Here is a 17,015-nt window from a genome sequence, read left to right as displayed (position 1 = left end):
ATTGTCTTCAGATGTTCTACTTTCCACAATTAACAGATTTAATTATTAAACCAATTAAATATTAACATTTGTTTTTTGAAGGATAGCCTATCTTTTTTTATAACTTTCTAAGCTTGTGGTCATGCCCGGATCATCAAGCTACAGCTTTCCTACTATTTCTTAAATTCTTTTTTTATTTTCTTCTTGGTTGGACCCCCAGTTGTAAATATCCTCAGAATGCCCATTCACTGTGGTGATAACCCCAGACTGTCTGCTGAAATGAACAAGAGGGATAGTGAAAGACAGAGGTACATGGAGAAGAGAAGAAAGAGCAGTTTAAAAAAAAGAACTATTAAAAAAAAACTATGAAATACGCAAAACTAAGAAATCTAGCCTATATATTGTGTAATACCCAAATCAGTGACGCTAGGCGATAGATAATGCATATTATACAATCTTATAATCAATTTTCAACTTATAGTCAATAAATGTTTTTATTTATTTATTTTTCGTATATAAGCCCTCATTCTCATCCTTCTTTAGAACCGCAAGATGTGTAAAAACAACTTTTTGCAGAATCACAGAGGCGTGGGAGTGGCCAACAATGGTGTTAGGTTTTAAATCCACACGTGGTCCGGGTCTTGGGCTTGTTTAGCACCCATACATAACTAGAAACTTCTGACCATCTCATGCCAGCGAGTTGCCCACGTCTACCGCGGCAGGGGCAGACGGGATCGGACGAAGGTTTTGATAGCTCAGCAAAATGCCATCTTATCCCCTGAACCAGTTTGCTGAGCTGGAAGAAATGATGTGCAAGGTAAACCAAACCCCCATAAGAGCGCAAAAGAAAGTTTAGCGGAGAGCGAAAGTTGGCTAGGTCGGAGAGAGGAGGAGGGTGTTAGCCTGCTAGCTGCGCTGTTACGGAGTTTGCGGTCTCCATGTTATCTTTTCGAGTCTGCTTTGGTGGATAAAATGTGTCAGGCTTTCTCTTATAAGACTCTTCGTCTGTCTTTTGACTGTTCTGTAACCTGAAAGTTAACTCTGACCAGACGTTAAGGTGCCAGAAAGCAAGTTGTTGTAGTCCATCGCAACTTGGGCCCATGAAATTATCGATTTCATTATCGAGCCTAGTTTGTGATTTTCTCTCAACGCCGGTTAATTAACGTCGTTAATTATTAAAGGTCGCTGTTTTCGTGCTAATAGCTTCTTCTATAGACAGTTCGCCAGTAAAGTAGCTTATTTATACACATAACCCCAACAAGTTAAGTCACAAAAGTCATGGCTAACAGACTAAAGTCCCCAGTTAGAGCTGTGTTGAAGTGTAGAGGTATAGTTTTGTAATACTTTTGTTTGTTTGTTGTTAAAGTTAACATTGCGTATTTTATTTCGTGCACTGAATGGAAACATTCTACAGCTCGTCTTAGTTATCACAGCAAAAAACGTGTCTTGAAGTTTTTTTGTGTTCCTTAGGTTTAGATGGACGAATCCAAAAATCAAACAGAAAGAGGGGTGATGCTACGTATTACAGATTTGAATCTAAAATATCTGAATTTGTCCTGCCAGTACAATGCAGCACAAAATAAGCATAGGGATGGATCGATGTGTCAAAAATTTATTTTGACGACATAAGTTGAAAAAGTGTGCTTTTTATGTACTTGTATAGAAATGCCCAGTACCTCCCCACCCCCGAAACTTGGTTCTTGATGCTTGAATCTATCAGGGCACCTGACTCAAAATATTTCCAATGAAAACATATAACAGAAATGTGCAAATAGAGCAGAAGATGTAACCTTTAGTGTTTAGTGGTAATAACAAAAACATCTATTAATGTCTAACATAAATTGGCATAAACTAGTTAGCAAATGTATAAGTTTTAAAAATTGCTGAATATTAATAGTAGCTTCTACAGGCTAATGATGTGGGCTTTTTGTTTTTTTTTTTTAATACAGCATTTACTGAATCTCAATCTGAGGGAGCCAAACAGAACAGTGCCATCCCTAAGTCTGGCCATGAGAACACCAGGTTACATCAGCGAGCCATGTCGAAACACTTCATTTTCCCTCTCCTCACTGTCTTGCCTGTCCACTAATGCTTCGGACAGTGCACTTCTGACCTCCAGCCAACGGGGACAGCAATCAGAGAGTGATCTACTTTTCCAGCTTGGTAATTCCACGCAGTGGGAGAAGCCAGGCTTCTTTTCCCAGCGCTCTCTCAGCATGGTAGAGACCAGTGGTGCAACAAGAGCAAGTCTAGGCTGGCCTGTGACAGGCGCAAAATCCTCCCAATGTGACATCAGCTCCGCCACACTGAACACCAGTTCCTCCTCGTCTGTGTCTGCCTCCTCTTCGTCGTCGCGCTATAAAACCGAACTGTGTCGGTCTTTCACCGAGAACGGCTTGTGCAAGTATGGAGGGAAGTGCCAGTTTGCCCATGGGCCAGAAGAGCTACGTGATCTAAACAGACATCCAAAATATAAAACTGAGCTGTGCCGTACGTTTCATACCATCGGCTTCTGCCCCTATGGGATCCGCTGTCACTTTGTTCACAACAGCGAGGAAGAAAAGAAACTTTCATTCTCTCGTTCTTCCTCCTCAAGCCTTCCTCAGCAGCTGCCCTCCACCTCCTCCCGCTCACATCGGCCACGTCTTATCCGGCAGAGTTTCAGCTTCTCTGGGTTTCCCTCAGTTCCCCACCAGGCCTTTCAGTCTGCCCTCACTCCTCATGTTTCTCTTGCCACCACCTCATTCACATGCCCACCAACGGCCTCTTCTCCTTCCTGCGCAGACATTACTGATCTTCTCTCCCATGCCTTTCTAGAAATGGACTCTGCCTTTGAGGCCTCCCCCGCTCAGCAGCACCATCCTCCCGCGGGTCCCGATCCCAGGTCTCCATTCATGCCCTCCCCTGACTCAGGCTATTCTCCGAGTGGGTTATCTCCAACGAGCTCCCCTTCCTTGCAGCAGAGTCCCAGTGCTGCGGGGGTCCTTTCAGGGCCACTTGGTGCCAGATCCCTGTCCCACACTTCTCTCTCAGACCAGGACCAGGATGGGATCAGCTCTGCTGGCTCACTCAGCGGCTCCGAATCATCTGGTGGCATTAACGAAGCTAACGGCAAACGTCTGTTAGTTTTCAGTCAGCTCTCTCTTCCTGAGGATGCCACTGGGTTCTGCCTTTAAGCTGCAGATTGCTGGAACATGTGTACATGAGTATCCACTGCACACGTAGCCATACTTAAGAACACAGACCCTTAAACGCACACTCCCCGCTCACACACTGACTGACAACTAAGACATTTTTAGCATTCTGTGTGAAAAAACGACTGGGTGACCTAACACACTGTCACACTGCACGCCACTGTCATTTGCACAAGGCACAGTGATGCTAAAACTCCAGTTTGTATGTGGCGGATTCACCAAAACGGTATATCTCAAAACAGATGTTTTAATGGTGTCCTTAAAACCCTTTTGAAGCTTTATCAAAATGATATGCTAGGATGGCAAAGTCCAACAAAGAATTTTGTAATCACAGTGTGAATTTAATTTCCTCCTGTCAGCATACTGCGACTGAACTAAAGAATGTGAGAAAGCCAAAGACATCTGTTTGTTGCTCGTTCGTTTCAGTAGGACAAACACGATGTGACCGTATGTTTAGGAGTTCTTCCATCTAATGTACACTGTATTGTTTATGTAATGTTTATAAGCTCGTGAAGTAGTGTTTTTGTTTTTCGCCCTTCCCTCTTGTGGTTGTACCATCTGGGGGCTGTGTTTAGATCGCTGGCCTCGAATCTGAATGTTACGTTTTTAAACGATGTATACCTGTAGTGTTATTTACCAGGTCTTGTTACGTTGTTGAACCAAGATTTGCTGCTGTGTTTGGAGAGATGCGAGCATGGGGTGAGAGTCTTCTTTTATATCAGGAGAGTAAGCTAGTGTGAGCGGAGGCGTTGCGTTTCTGCAGCTACTGCAGATGGTTTTTGGGTTCTCGTGCATTATTGACCAACCTCAAGCAGTCAAGTGTCAATTTGCCAAATTTAAACCACTCTGCAGCAGAGTGAAAAGTGACTCAGTCAGGAGAGCTTGGGCACATATGGGTTCATATTGCACGGTTGGGAAAGCACAAGGTACCAGGCCCTGAATATCCACGCCGGGAGCTAGCCAATTAGTTCGATATGAAATGATGAGGTCAGAGCTTGAAGCCAGGTGACTATTTTCTGAGAAGTTGTCGTTTGTGGTGCTGAAGTGTTCGGGTTTTTTTTTTTTTTTTTTGTTGTTGTTTTTTTGTTGTTGTTTTTTTTTTTTTTTATCTTAAACACAAACATTCCCAGTAAGATTTTATAAAGTGAGACTCTCACTCCATGTCACTCCATCTCTCTGTTATTCAGTATTAATCTCTTTTTTTTTTTTTTTTTTTTTTTTTTCTCTTTTCTGTTGATGCCTTTGTTGTTAAGACTGAAGAGTATCCTGGTCACATGCACGCGTAGCACACATAGTACACAAGCACGCGTACTATGCTCCCAGGTCTTTTTTTTTTTTTTGCCTTACCAAGCTAGATTCAGCATACTGTAGGGTTAGAGGTATGTATGCTTAGTGTTTTAGAAAATGTTACTTGGCTGTTTATTGTTTTGTTTTTTTCCTGTGTTAATGATGTAGTTGGTCTATTTAAAAACAAAAAAACCTTTTTCATCAGCGTGTTTAAGGCCTGTTTAGTGGTAAAGATGATCTTTAGTAAATTAATTTCTTTAATTTATTTTTAACATATTTATAGAGGACTTTTGAGTTGTTAATGCTTGCATCAAGTTTAATATATTTTGCTTTTTTGTACTGGAAATAAAGGAGTTTGTTTTTGTTTTTTTTTAATTGTCTTTCTTTGACTTCTGTTTGCCACCTGCAGGTAAAAAGTGAAGATTTTAACATTTGATGTGCAAACTGCTTCTATTGAATAATGCAGATGTTTAAAAGGAGAAAAGGTGGGGTTTTTTTGTTTGTTTGTTTTTTAATATGTGCTACGCTGGCGTTAATGTAGCGTTGGCAAAAAGGCTCACAGGATGTATGGTTTTAGGTGCAGGAAACCAGTGAACTGTCATTTCTGCTTTTCGTTTATCACATTTCCCCTGTGACCTGTGCCGTTGAGGTTAACCGTATCTATACAATAAAATAATTTCAGTCGAGCTCTAAACCTCGTTCATGAAGCTCATCTCAAGTTTATTTCCTCTAGATGGCTAACCTGGAAAGTATTCATACAGTAGTTTACACTACACAAGTATTCCCTATACTTCCAGGATTAAGAAGTATTCTCTGATGCAGTCTCAAGGTGAAGAGTGTGAAAGCAATACTGATGAGAGCCTTTGAAATCCAGGAAAAGTCTTGCGTTTTTATTTTCCCTACAAAGCTTAGCCTTCGCTTCTTAAAGGGAAAAGTGATACTTGTGGATTTTTAAAAACTCAGTGGCTGCTGGAGTCTGAAGTGAAGTCTCGGGGTTAAAAATGAGGAAAGCACTGTGGTCTCTCGCATCCTCGAAGTTCAGGTGCAGCAGCGTGTTTCTGGCAGCAAATTTGCAAATCAAAATGGATTTAAGCGAGTTTGGCAGTGCAGTCATGGCTGTCCCGGCCACTGCGGTCGAGGGTAATACGACAGTGGGGTGTGAATGTGGGAGTGTGGAGCAGTGCCACTAAAATTTCATGTAAAGATGAGATGTCTTTTGTTTGGGGTTTAATCTTACCAATCTTCAGTTTCCGCTTATTTCCTTTCTGCCTTCCCTGATTCCATCCCACATCCCTCACTTTGTGGTTACTTACATCCCCCTTCCTTTTCACCTCCTGCCCCTTCTATACCAGTATAATTGGAGTGCAATGCAACAGTTCCTGATATGAGACAATCTGATGAAAACACTTTACAAAAAGGCAGGCTTGATTAAAAAAATTAAAATTAAAATATGATTTCAGGGCTTAAGATGCCTACTCACCCTTGATACTCAAGGAATCTCTCTGTCATGCACACACACAAGGGCTATTATCTTGTCACTTAACATGAGATGGGCCGGCTGTCTGGTAGTGATTAGTGGCCGTGAAGGGTTTAAAGGCATGCATTTGCTGTGTGTGTGTGTGTGTAGGCATTGTGTTCTATAGATATTCTCCCAGTTGCCCTGTGGGACATAGGAAAGACAGGCAGATGGCTGTATTCAGGTCCACTGCGGGTCAACATATGGCCGTGAGAGACGACGTTTGTGTGTGCAAGTCTTACTCATACCATGCTTGAGTGGAGGAAGTTGAATGCGCTGGTGTGACGACAGAAAAGTGATAAAAGGGGAAGAAGAAAAGTGGAGATGAAGAAAATAAAGGGAGGGCAGTATAAGAGGATGAAAGCGGGTGTCATCCTGTGAAATCATACAGATTAAAAGCAGCAACATATGTTTTTAGGTTGCTCCGAGGAAGTAAAACCCGGCCTTTTGAGTTTGTGAGACGTATTGATGATTAATAAAAAGAGAAAAAAATACCTTCACACTTCTTTGTGGACGCATGGAAGTGACACAGCTTACTTAGATTGCTTTGAACCATATTTGACTTTGAATCAATACATAGTACATATTTTAGGGAGTTAAACACGGATTTTAAATTGCAGCTGGTTATGTTTTAGTTTTCTTCTACTTATTTCAAATATACTATAACAAACAGGTTCTCTCGCAGCTTCTCACACAACAAAAGACTTCAGTCAGTTCGTGTGGACAGTGTAGCTGAATTGTAGCAAGTCATCAGTTTAGGAATACGAATGCTGGTTTAACTTGCACACCCCCCAACACCTCCTTTCTTTTCTCCAGCCATGAACACACCCCCTCCTTTTCTTCCGCTCGCATTCACCGTTCTTCTTTGTGACCGCATTTGGTGACATTGTGATGCGAGGTAGAGCAGGAGGAAGGGAGGCCAAGCCGTGTGGCGCGGCACAAAACGGCTGTTGCTCACCGTCCTGAGAGCCAGTCTCAGATTCCCTCACTCCTTATTGTTTCAGGCATTTATGTACAGACGCAAGGTACTTCTCTCACGCTCACTCTTTCCTCTCCTCATCATCACGCCCCCTCCATCTTTCTCTTTTCTGCCTCCCTCAGCCTCTAATAAACTTCTCCTTTCCACTTTTCACCCTTCAGCCTCCTGTTGAGGCTCTTCATTCTCTCCATCTAATTTTCCTAAAGCCCACTCTCTCAGTCTCCTTCAACTTTCTACAATTCGACCCCCTCCTAGTCTTTTTTTCTCTAATCCATCCTTCTGCACCCCCCCCCCCCCCCCCTTCTTTCCACATGGGATTTGGACTAAGTGTTTAATGAGTTGCAACAAATAGGCAAAAGAGTGGGCAGTAGGCAGATGCTACACATTTATACAGACATCTAACTCAATGTCTGTTTTTTTTTTTTCTTTCACGTCCAGCCCTTCACTCAGGTTGCTATTACCTAAGATGCACAGCAAGGGTCGAAAGGCAGCATACTTATAAGCAGTGACCTTATTTAGCTTTTTATTTTTTGGAATTTTAAGCTCATTCAAGTACCCTTATCTTTAGGGCCTCCAAAATAAGAAGATAACCCAGTTACAAGTGCCAAAGACAAGAGAGTCAAGAACATACGCTCACTGGCCAACTCATTAGTTACACCTTATTAGTACTGGGTTAGACCCCCGTTAGCCTTAACTCTTAATGGCATAGATTCAGGAAGGTGGTGAAAACATTCCAGAGAGTTCACTGCATGTTGACATGATAGCATCACACCGCTGCTGCAGATGTGCACATTCATTAAATAAATCTCTTGTCCTAACACATCCCAAAGGTGCTCTATTGGTTTGAAATCTGGGCAATGTGGAGGCCATTTGAGTACAATTTGAGTTTAAGATCTTAACAACATTACTACGCTACAAACACACTGAACCAATAATACAAGGCAGGATGGATCCATGCTTTCATGCCAAATTCCAGCACTACCATCTAAATGTTACAGCAGAAACTGAGAGTCATCAGACCAGATGTTTTTCCAGAATTCTATTTCCCAATTATGTGAGCCCATGTAAATTGTAGCCTCTGTTTCCTGTTCTTATTTGTTAGGCTTTACACCACATGCTTTTAAAGAGGCGTCTATATTATACATAAATATCATATATACATATACATGCATTTATAAGAACCATGCCACATTCAAAGTCATTCACCTTTTCTCTCCATGCTGATGCTCAGTTTAAACTACACCAGGTCATCTTGATTATTTCTGCATGTCTGACTGCATGAAATTGCTTCCATGCATTCATGAACAGTTCAACAGTTTGCCCAAAGAAGCGACCAGTGGGTGTATACACAAAAGCATAAGGGTCAGTGGGTTAGTCATGTTTCTGCCATACACTACTTACTGCTTTCTCATATTCCTAATTCCAGCCTTGAAGTTGTCAGTCACAGTATGAACTATTGTGTTAAACATTCAGTAACTGAAGCTAATTTCTTTATGTATAGTAAATTGTTAAATTAAAAAAAATATATATCCATGGGTAATAACTGCTGTCACAGCAGTATGAACAGTTGTGGAAATTAGAATCAACGCTACAACCTCTGAAAGCCCAAGCTTGAGCCAGACACACTGAAGGGAAACAAAGTTGTATGTAAAGACCTTTATTGAGTAAATTTTTCCACCAAAGGCAGTGAAATACTGGAACACAACAGGAGGTATTTTCCTTAGATTGGAGACAGAAACAGAACCAGATGAAAACCACAACATTTGCAATAATGTCAGTGTTGCGCCATATCAAAAACTGTACCAAATTGTGTTTTGACCAACCTTGGAGGTATACGCAAACAAGGCTTCAAGTTAAGGTTGATCTTTTTGTTATTGAAAGTATAGACTAATCTTGATGCTTAAGAAGTAGAGCAGAGTAAAACCACTTTCTATCTTTTTCTTTTACCTTTCACATGAAAAAGCCTTGATATAAGCTGTAATTGTCGACTTCAAGTCTTATTTTTTTAAATGGAAATGTTCAAATGTTTTCTATCATAAATATTAAAAAAAACAACAACAAAAAAAGAACTAAATTTATGTATGGGTCAGGTATCATGGAATAATTACACCAATGTTATTTGAAGAAGTGATGAAAGTAACTGTGATGACCTCAACACTTGGGGGGGTCTGCATAGCCAAATCTGAAGAAATTACTTGAAAAAAAAAAAAACAGAACGGACAACAAGATTCTGGACATACCTCAACAACATGGTGAATGTAAATTCATAAAGTATCAGACATATTGTAATAACAGCTGTATGTGTCCCCCTAGTGGCAGCAACAGTAACAGCCTTTCCCAGAGAAGTGATAATTTTATGGTCTTACATTTTATGTTCAACAAACCTTGTTTTGTTGTTTTCTTGTCACAGCATTTTAAATCCATTCAACAAAGCGGTTTAGTTGGGAAAAAAAGAAAGAATAAATAACAAATAATATTATCCAACTGCCTGACAACTGTATGATTAACTTTCATTGTAAACCCCAACATGTTTTACAGCTTACTTACTAAATTCCAGGAAAAATGTCACATTTAAATATCAATGCTCTAACAAGAGAAAACACATCCATCATGATGAAAAATAACATAGAAATACATTCAAGTCTACTCAACTCTTAAATGTGAGACCACTACATAGAACAACATATAAGCTCGTATCATTCCACTTGGAAAAATTGTACAAATTATTGTTCTAGAAACGTATTACATTCACATAACTTGAAGAAACTCAAATATTTCTACCAGTGTATTATTCTAGATTTGCATTTTGCCTTAGAAGTCTAAGTGATCCCCACTACTACATGAAAGACTTCTCTCCTGAAGTCAATTTGCTAAAAAAACAAAGCGACGCACCAGGATTTGGATACAATTCTTGAAGAACAGTAAGCACTGAATAATGAATGCAATGAGCCAGGTGTAATGATTTGCAAAGGTTCATTAGCCACCAATGGAATGGATGCTGAAAAAGATAGCATTAAATGCCATCCACAAAGATGTCTTTCTTTACTTATGCTGATTGTTCTCCTGTAGTATTTTTGTTTTTTAAACTATTTTCAGACTAAGCACTGCAACACATTACAAAGAATACATATCCTGTTAATAACTACACATTCACTTTAACTTCATAGTATTCAGTTGGCAGCCAGTGCTTCTTCATAAAACTAGCAGATAAAAAAATAACTTGAGTTGAGAATGTAAAATAAGCAAAAACTTTCTAAACCAGAATCAGTATCCAAAAGGATTTATATTTGAGCCCTGGCTACCTCTTTTTACCAATCAGTTGTACCTGGTGGTCAGCAGAATGTCAGCAGCTGCTGGACCATTTTGTGGATGTTTGACTCGCTTTATGGCTTCACTCATCAGTGGGAAAACAGGAACCATTATTTTCTCTTTTGGCACCATGTGGGCAGAGGATTAGGACAACTTCTGGATGACCACCTGAAACTTACCTGAGAAGATAAAAATGCATAAAATATTATCCATCTGTACTGTCTTTTAAGGTACAGGACTATGCAAAAGTCTTGAGCTACTCCTCATTTCTTTATATTTTCCTTCCAATTAGACAGACTTTCTTGTAATCTTTTGAAGTTGTCTTGCACAATAGTTGCCCCAGGTTTTCTCAAGATCTTACAAAGGAATGTTTTTTGTTTGTTAAGCTTCTTAAAAGTGACCTGTGACTCATTCAAGCATAAAAATAGCACCTAACTCAACAGACGAATCTGTGTTGTGTCTACACATAACAGCTTGGGAAAAACTTGAAATTGTATTATTCGACACTCTGTTACTAGCAGGCTGTCGTAAAAACTCAATTTAATCCAGTTTCTTTGGCTTAATCTACAAAAAAAGTGTACAAAATAACACAGTTTGACATTTAAAAAATATATATTTTTTTTAAATTCACACATCACCAGCTGGTAGTATCTCCCCCTTGAGTTTTGAATGTCTTTCAAGAAGCCTGGAGAACTACTGGAGACTACTTACATAAAGAAATTACAAGCAAGCTTGCCTAAAAGAGTTGGTAATACCAAACTTTGACTTTGCTACTGCACAAACTGTGTTTTTGCTTTATACAATTTATTTTCATGTATGTTTGCACATGTTTTGCTGCAGCTATTTCCCATTTTCCAAGCAAAATATGAAGAAATGAGGGGTAGCTCAAGACTAGAACTGCTAGTTATGTGTACATTATAAATCTAATTAAACCAGACCTAACAGAAGCTCACAAGTACAGTAACAATGGTTTGACTGAAAGGCAATAAGCATGTTAGTCTGACTAACTTTTCCTTACAGTAAAATAATTATGTTTTCACAAAGCACTTACAGGATGGCATGACGGAGACCTCAGCTGTCACCACACTCTCCAAACCAAGGTTAGATAGAGCTCCTCTCACCACACCACATGAAAAAGCAAGGTACTGAGACACACACGCACAAATTAGTCTCTATTGCATTATGACATTCAGGCTTCGTTGACTGTATGCCAAAATACAAACCCTTAAGCACCTAGTTATACTTGTTCTATATGCAGTCTTTAGGAATACAGGAACATGAGTGTGTCTGTGACTATTCTAACCTTAGGAGCCTGATCAAGGTACTGCTTTCCATTGGACAGCTGGGTCAGCAAATTAAACTTGTTATCCTGCAAAACATAGGTCCCCTGGTGTGGAAAATAAACAAGACATTATATTAAAAGATAACTCATTTTAACCAGCAATACATGTGATTGTATTTCCCGATTGCTGGGAAAGGTTCCTAAGATTTAAGAGTTCAATTTAACATCCATATGAATACAAGGACCCAACAGAATGCTGCACTGCAACAAAATGTTCAATGTTTAAGGTTTTAAAGTTGCAACAATAGCAGATAGGCATGAAAGTAAAAGATACAGAATTTTTCAGAGAAAGAAATCCATCTAAGGCCTTTGTTAACTCTCAAGCGCTTTTGTTTATTTACAAGAAAAATCAACTGGACACGTTTAAGTCAACTTTGACACTAAACCTTTTAGAGACGTTTATGTTCTTCATCACAGTAATCATCCACTACAAACAGTGATGCATTGCAAAGTCTCTGTTTCACAAGAGATCAGATTTCCTGTTGTGAAGGCCAAAAACGTCTGTTACAGGATATATAACTGAAAGTGAACAAACACTACACAAAACCTACTTACTAATTTGGTAGTAACATACTGCATAGTGTAACATTTTACCTGATGATTTGTTCTGAGGTTGTCCACCTGTCTCCTAAACACCTTAGTCCAGAAGTCTTTACAGATAAATTTCATTATATCCAATTCATCCTTAAAGCTGGGAGAGTCCCTCGTCAACCTAGAAAGAACAAACAAGTGATGAGACGCACTACAGCATTTACTGCACTACAGTACATGTGTGACTTACCTCTCAATAAGTCCTTGTCCCACTCGGAACCCCATACCTTCCAGGACAGAAACACAGACTGCTCTGTCCTAAAAAGATGAAATGCAAGCGATTAATTTGAACAGTATATCACGTAAAACTGTGAACATGATGTCACAATATTATAATATAAGGGGGAGCTGTGTTCTAAAACCGGAAAAAATGGTTTTACTACATGACATTATTGGCAACTCCTTAACACACCTTGTTGTCCATGGTTCCTTTGCTGGATTGCTGCTCCTTGTAAACATGTGACACGATCTCCATGTGGAGAAATTCAAACAGAGTCTCGTCTGCCATCCCTGGTGAACACACAATAGTGACAGTCCGATGGTTTAGATGTGCTCCAGCAGACAAAACCAGCAGTAAATATGAAAATACCGAGCAGCAGCTTAACGGAAGCTATGATGGTTAGCGCCAAACAGCTAGTACGGTTCACTAACACTGCCCCCACGCTAAAAATAACTATTTTTTATTACTCCCGTATATGGAAAGTTCTGGAGAAGGAGGTATCATATTAACGTATGTCATATATTTCTTTAATCTAAATTAAACCAGCTGAAATTGTAAATTGACAGTACCTGTAAAGTGACTGTAGCACACGAAGTCTGCTTCCTGGTTGGCGCTCGATATATCGGCCAGCTCATTCCTTAAGTTGTACACAAGCGGAGTTAGCAGGAGTTTCTAACCTAAAACTGGTAACATGTAGAAAACACATGAATTTCATGTGCCACAACAACCAAAATTGTGTGAAGAAATTGTCATTAAGAAAATAAAACGGTTGTTTTCGTGTAATATGCAATAACAAACGTCCATCCAGCTTCTCCGAAAGCCATTACCAGCCGGCGCTAACTTTCGACGTACGCCGGTGTAATGTACAAACAGACTCGTGACCGCTATCATCCTATTGTGGGATGAAACGTCATGTCTTGAATGTCCAATAGGCATGAAACGTCCGTTGCTACTTCCTTGTTGCTCATGTGATTTGTGTTTTGGTCTTTCAGGGAAGGTTTGTGACTTTTATTTTCATTCCAATGAAGTCTACTTTATATAAGACACATTTAATGGCATTGCTATTTCTAGCTGAATAAACCTGAAGTAAGATGTTTATGTTTTCGCAGTCATGGCCGGCAGGTACCCGATAGTGGTCCAGGGCGAAGCGTCTGAAACAGACTCCGATGATGAAGTCTACATCACCTCTCTGACTCCCGCGGTCGGAGCCAAGGTTGTCCTGCATGCGTTATCCTGTATGCGTGGTTTTGAGAGTGATTTATGCACTTCAGCCAGTGACTGAAAATTTAGATTCAGCCATGAATCTACATTTTCATTTATTTTTTGTATCTTGTTTATGGATGCTTTCAGGTTCCAGGGGAGGCGTCTGAAACGGACAGCGAGGGAGACCCGGAGCAGGCTCCTGGGAGCCATGACAGCGCTCAGATATTAAAGAGAGACCTCCCTCCTCTAATTGTAGTTAGAGACCACCCTGACATGCACTCCATAGTGGAAGACAGACCGAGCCCCTCACACAGGCCACACGGTAAAGATAAATAAAAACTCCAGTGCTTATTGTGTGAAAGTACAGCCAACTCAATCCAAGACTATACATACTAGTCTTTTCTTAGTAGTTAACAATTTCAAGGTTGTCTCATATGCTTTGATTTAACAACACTGAGATGTGTTTGACAGTTTTGAGAGGATTTGGAAGTGGGCCTTTACAGTGTCTCGTCACAAATGTAAAAGTGAACTTAAAGACCAATCTAGTTTTGCTCTGAGTAACTTCAGCACATAATTCTGTTTTCAGGTGAGACCCTGTTACAACAAAAGCTGCAGGAGTCTAACAGCCGACTGTATTCTGATGTGGGACAGACACTACAACAAGTCTATGGCAGTGCCAGCAGGGAGGTAGGTTGATATTTAGATATACAAAATTGCATAGCCATACAGCATGCAGTCTATATTATATTACAGCTGCAGTGTTTAAATCAGAATACCTTAATAATCCCAGGGGAAAAATATAAATGTGAAAGACAGAAAATAGAATAACAATAACAAAAATAAGTAAAACTGCATTTTTCAAATATTCCAAATATCAAATAATGCTATATACAGTTTACAGAAGACATTAGAAGTGAAACTAGTCCAAATCTCATAAGGAAAAGTTATGAAGGATGATGGTCACAAGTTGAAAGGACTTCCTATGGAGTTCTGTGGTGCATAATGCTTAAAAGTGTATTTTACTGAACATGCTCCTGTGACTCTTCAAGCGCGATATGTAGAGGGTGCTAAAAGACTGTCCATTATTGACTTTAACTTGGCCTGCCCTCCTGTTTTCTAAAACCTGTATCAGAGAGTCTCCACACTCAGAACATTACTGTCTTGGTGGATCCATTTATTGAGTCCGTCATTATCCGCTACCCTCAAACCAATTCTGCATCACACCACAGAATAGAGGATGTCACTGCCCACCACAGACTTATAAAATATCCTGAGCTTTGTCCAGTAGATGTTAAAGGGCCTCAATCGTCTGAGAAAATAGAGATGGGAGAAGCCTTCCTTATAGATGGCTTCTGTCCGATTAATTGACAATGTGAGCCCCGTGGTGTTGGTCATCCTCTACTGTTTCAGCACAGACCCTATCAATGGGAATAGGGTTGTTTGCAAAGGTAAGTTGCAGATGGTTTTGCTTACACGACGTCACAAGGTTCCTCATTGCCGTCTATTACCCATACATCCTACTACTGTAGAGTTATCAGAAAATTTCTGAAGGTAGTAGATGTCTGTGAAGTAGGGCGAAGAGAAAGGGAGAGAGGACGGTCTCCCGTGGATACTACAGTGATACTTCAAATGATAAAAAGTAGAACAGATGTAAATATTTTGTCTGACTAGTAGCTAACTCGCTGATTAAATAGATGCTGCAAATTCAGAATATTAAGTTATCTGGCTTTTTCTTTTTTTTATGTGAAAGGTGCGCAGTGCAACATCACAGCTGAATGCATCGCAGAGCGCCATCATCAACGCGTCCCACAGCATCAGATTAATCCTGGACGACCTGAAGGCAGTTTCTGAAAAGATTGACATCATCACCAGCTATCAGATATTGCCTGATATAAACATTAATCATTTAAATAATTCTCCTGCTCCTGCACCTTAAATTGTTTTTTTTGTTTTTTTTTTTCCAAAACAAACATATTGTGATGTTTGATCATTGTTATGGGTATATTTTCTCCGAATACCAGAGTGAGCTGGACAAAATAACACACTGGCTTCTTTATCTAAAAAATGCAGTACGTGTACATACATGGATTTAACAATCACACACTACACCTGTTCTAATGCTAGCCGTCCTCGTTAATGGAGTTACGATAGTTCTGTCATTTCTTGATTTGCAGAGTTACACTTGGATTTATATTTTACATAGAACTGGAGATGATCCACTTGTTCCCGCCAACACTGTTTTTATGTCACTATTTGATGATTTTTTTATGAGGCACATCCTGTTCTTTCCCTGCTGTTTGCCAGTCCTCTGTGATGGGTCAAAGAAGTAGGCTTGCAGCTATAAATAAAAATTTGGGTTATTTCTTCCTGTGTATATAAAAAATTAATGTTTGCTCAAAAAATAAATGCAAATATACACCAGAATACTGCTCTGTTGGTGTGCAAAGACAAATTTATTTGCAAAAATCAGTTTACAAAACCACATCAAACAAGCAGGAAACATCCATACAGTATAAAAGCAATGTTCTTTGATCCTGTTGATTTTTTAATAATTGCAGTGTAATTATTCTCTACAATTCTTAATGAATCTGGAAAGAAAGTGGTAACATTGCAGACACAATTTGCAAAGAAAGCTCGAACGCGGAACATCTGCCACTTCGTGGAATTGAACTTCTGTAATTCCAGCTGCTCTCAACGGCTTTATATAAGTGATTATCAGTAAATTATCCTCCTTAATATCAATAATGTAACACAAACATTATCAAAAGACAGGACTCTTGCAAGAGCTATAAATCCTTCTGTTCGGTGTGTTTGTAGTTGCATCAGACAGGGGTGTAAATGTACACTAACACCACAACCAGCAGGTTGAGCACTGTGCCCACAATGCCCACAAGGCCGAGCAGGTGATCAGGGTCAACCTTGCACATTACTGACTGATGATTTGCACATACAAGATCGTCTGACACCTGAAAGACAGAGATGTACAGTAAAGTGAGTCGCCGCTGTGCAGAATGGAAACAGAGTAGGGAAAGCACAGGTATGTGTGGGGTTTAATATATTTACTGCTATTAGTCAGTTGACTGTATTGAAGAGGATTTATGAATGGGGTTATATATAAAATAAACAAATGATCTGTTTTGGAAGTATTTTTTTATCACTCTGCATTATTGTACCCACATTATCATTAATATAGTCCTTTTTTATGCTTATAAAATTGTGATATATTTGTTATATTTGTTACAACTTAAGCCGCCCTCTTGGCCAGATCTCTCTTGAAAAACACACTTTTAATAAGAGACTTTTTACCCAGATAAATAAAAGATATAAAAGTCACTTTGCCAAAAACTTATTGCAGCTTCTACTTTGTGTTTGGAATGTTCTCTCTGGCTCAATCA

General features: G+C 39.6%; 3 protein-coding genes across 3 annotated transcripts; 2 read left to right on the top strand and 1 right to left on the bottom strand.

Annotated features, from left to right (window-relative positions):
* The first annotated feature begins 648 nt into the window (after nt 1-648).
* zgc:114130 (uncharacterized) lies at nt 649-4,223 on the top strand. Its single transcript, XM_006802058.3, has 2 exons — nt 649-796; nt 1,929-4,223. Exons 1-2 carry the CDS (start codon nt 743-745, stop codon nt 3,153-3,155), a joined length of 1,281 nt encoding a protein of 426 aa, XP_006802121.2. The 5' UTR covers nt 649-742; the 3' UTR covers nt 3,156-4,223.
* Nucleotides 4,224-8,596: 4,373 nt separating this feature from the next.
* On the bottom strand, nt 8,597-13,259 carry trappc6bl (trafficking protein particle complex subunit 6B, like). The gene is made up of 7 exons (XM_006802059.3): nt 12,987-13,259; nt 12,610-12,707; nt 12,388-12,455; nt 12,201-12,318; nt 11,568-11,651; nt 11,316-11,409; nt 8,597-10,443 (listed from the first exon to the last, which is right to left on the bottom strand). Exons 2-7 carry the CDS (start codon nt 12,703-12,705, stop codon nt 10,409-10,411), a joined length of 495 nt encoding a protein of 164 aa, XP_006802122.2. The 5' UTR covers nt 12,706-12,707; nt 12,987-13,259; the 3' UTR covers nt 8,597-10,408.
* Nucleotides 13,260-13,342: 83 nt separating this feature from the next.
* bloc1s3 (biogenesis of lysosomal organelles complex 1 subunit 3) lies at nt 13,343-16,003 on the top strand. Its single transcript, XM_006802060.2, has 5 exons — nt 13,343-13,414; nt 13,527-13,630; nt 13,768-13,942; nt 14,207-14,307; nt 15,371-16,003. Exons 2-5 carry the CDS (start codon nt 13,529-13,531, stop codon nt 15,554-15,556), a joined length of 564 nt encoding a protein of 187 aa, XP_006802123.1. The 5' UTR covers nt 13,343-13,414; nt 13,527-13,528; the 3' UTR covers nt 15,557-16,003.
* Nucleotides 16,004-17,015: the final 1,012 nt, after the last annotated feature.

This window comes from Neolamprologus brichardi, chromosome 14 (assembly GCF_056152115.1).
Source record: "Neolamprologus brichardi isolate AB-2024 chromosome 14, ASM5615211v1, whole genome shotgun sequence".
NCBI classification, from domain to species: Eukaryota; Metazoa; Chordata; class Actinopteri; order Cichliformes; family Cichlidae; genus Neolamprologus; species Neolamprologus brichardi.
This window is presented reverse-complemented; position numbering and strand designations above follow the sequence as displayed.

Coding starts and splice junctions, on each gene's coding strand:
- zgc:114130 (XM_006802058.3), top strand. CDS start 743: ATGCCATCTTATCCCCTGAACCAGTTTGCTGAGCTGGAAGAAATGATG. Junction 797..1,928: donor TGGAAGAAATGATGTGCAAG/GTAAACCAAACC, acceptor TTTTTAATACAG/CATTTACTGAATCTCAATCT.
- trappc6bl (XM_006802059.3), bottom strand. CDS start 12,705: ATGGCAGACGAGACTCTGTTTGAATTTCTCCACATGGAGATCGTGTCA. Junction 12,319..12,387: donor GGACAAGGACTTATTGAGAG/GTAAGTCACACA, acceptor TGTTCTTTCTAG/GTTGACGAGGGACTCTCCCA. Junction 11,410..11,567: donor ACCTTGATCAGGCTCCTAAG/GTTAGAATAGTC, acceptor TGTGTGTCTCAG/TACCTTGCTTTTTCATGTGG.
- bloc1s3 (XM_006802060.2), top strand. CDS start 13,529: ATGGCCGGCAGGTACCCGATAGTGGTCCAGGGCGAAGCGTCTGAAACA. Junction 13,631..13,767: donor CTCCCGCGGTCGGAGCCAAG/GTTGTCCTGCAT, acceptor GGATGCTTTCAG/GTTCCAGGGGAGGCGTCTGA. Junction 13,943..14,206: donor CCCCTCACACAGGCCACACG/GTAAAGATAAAT, acceptor TTCTGTTTTCAG/GTGAGACCCTGTTACAACAA.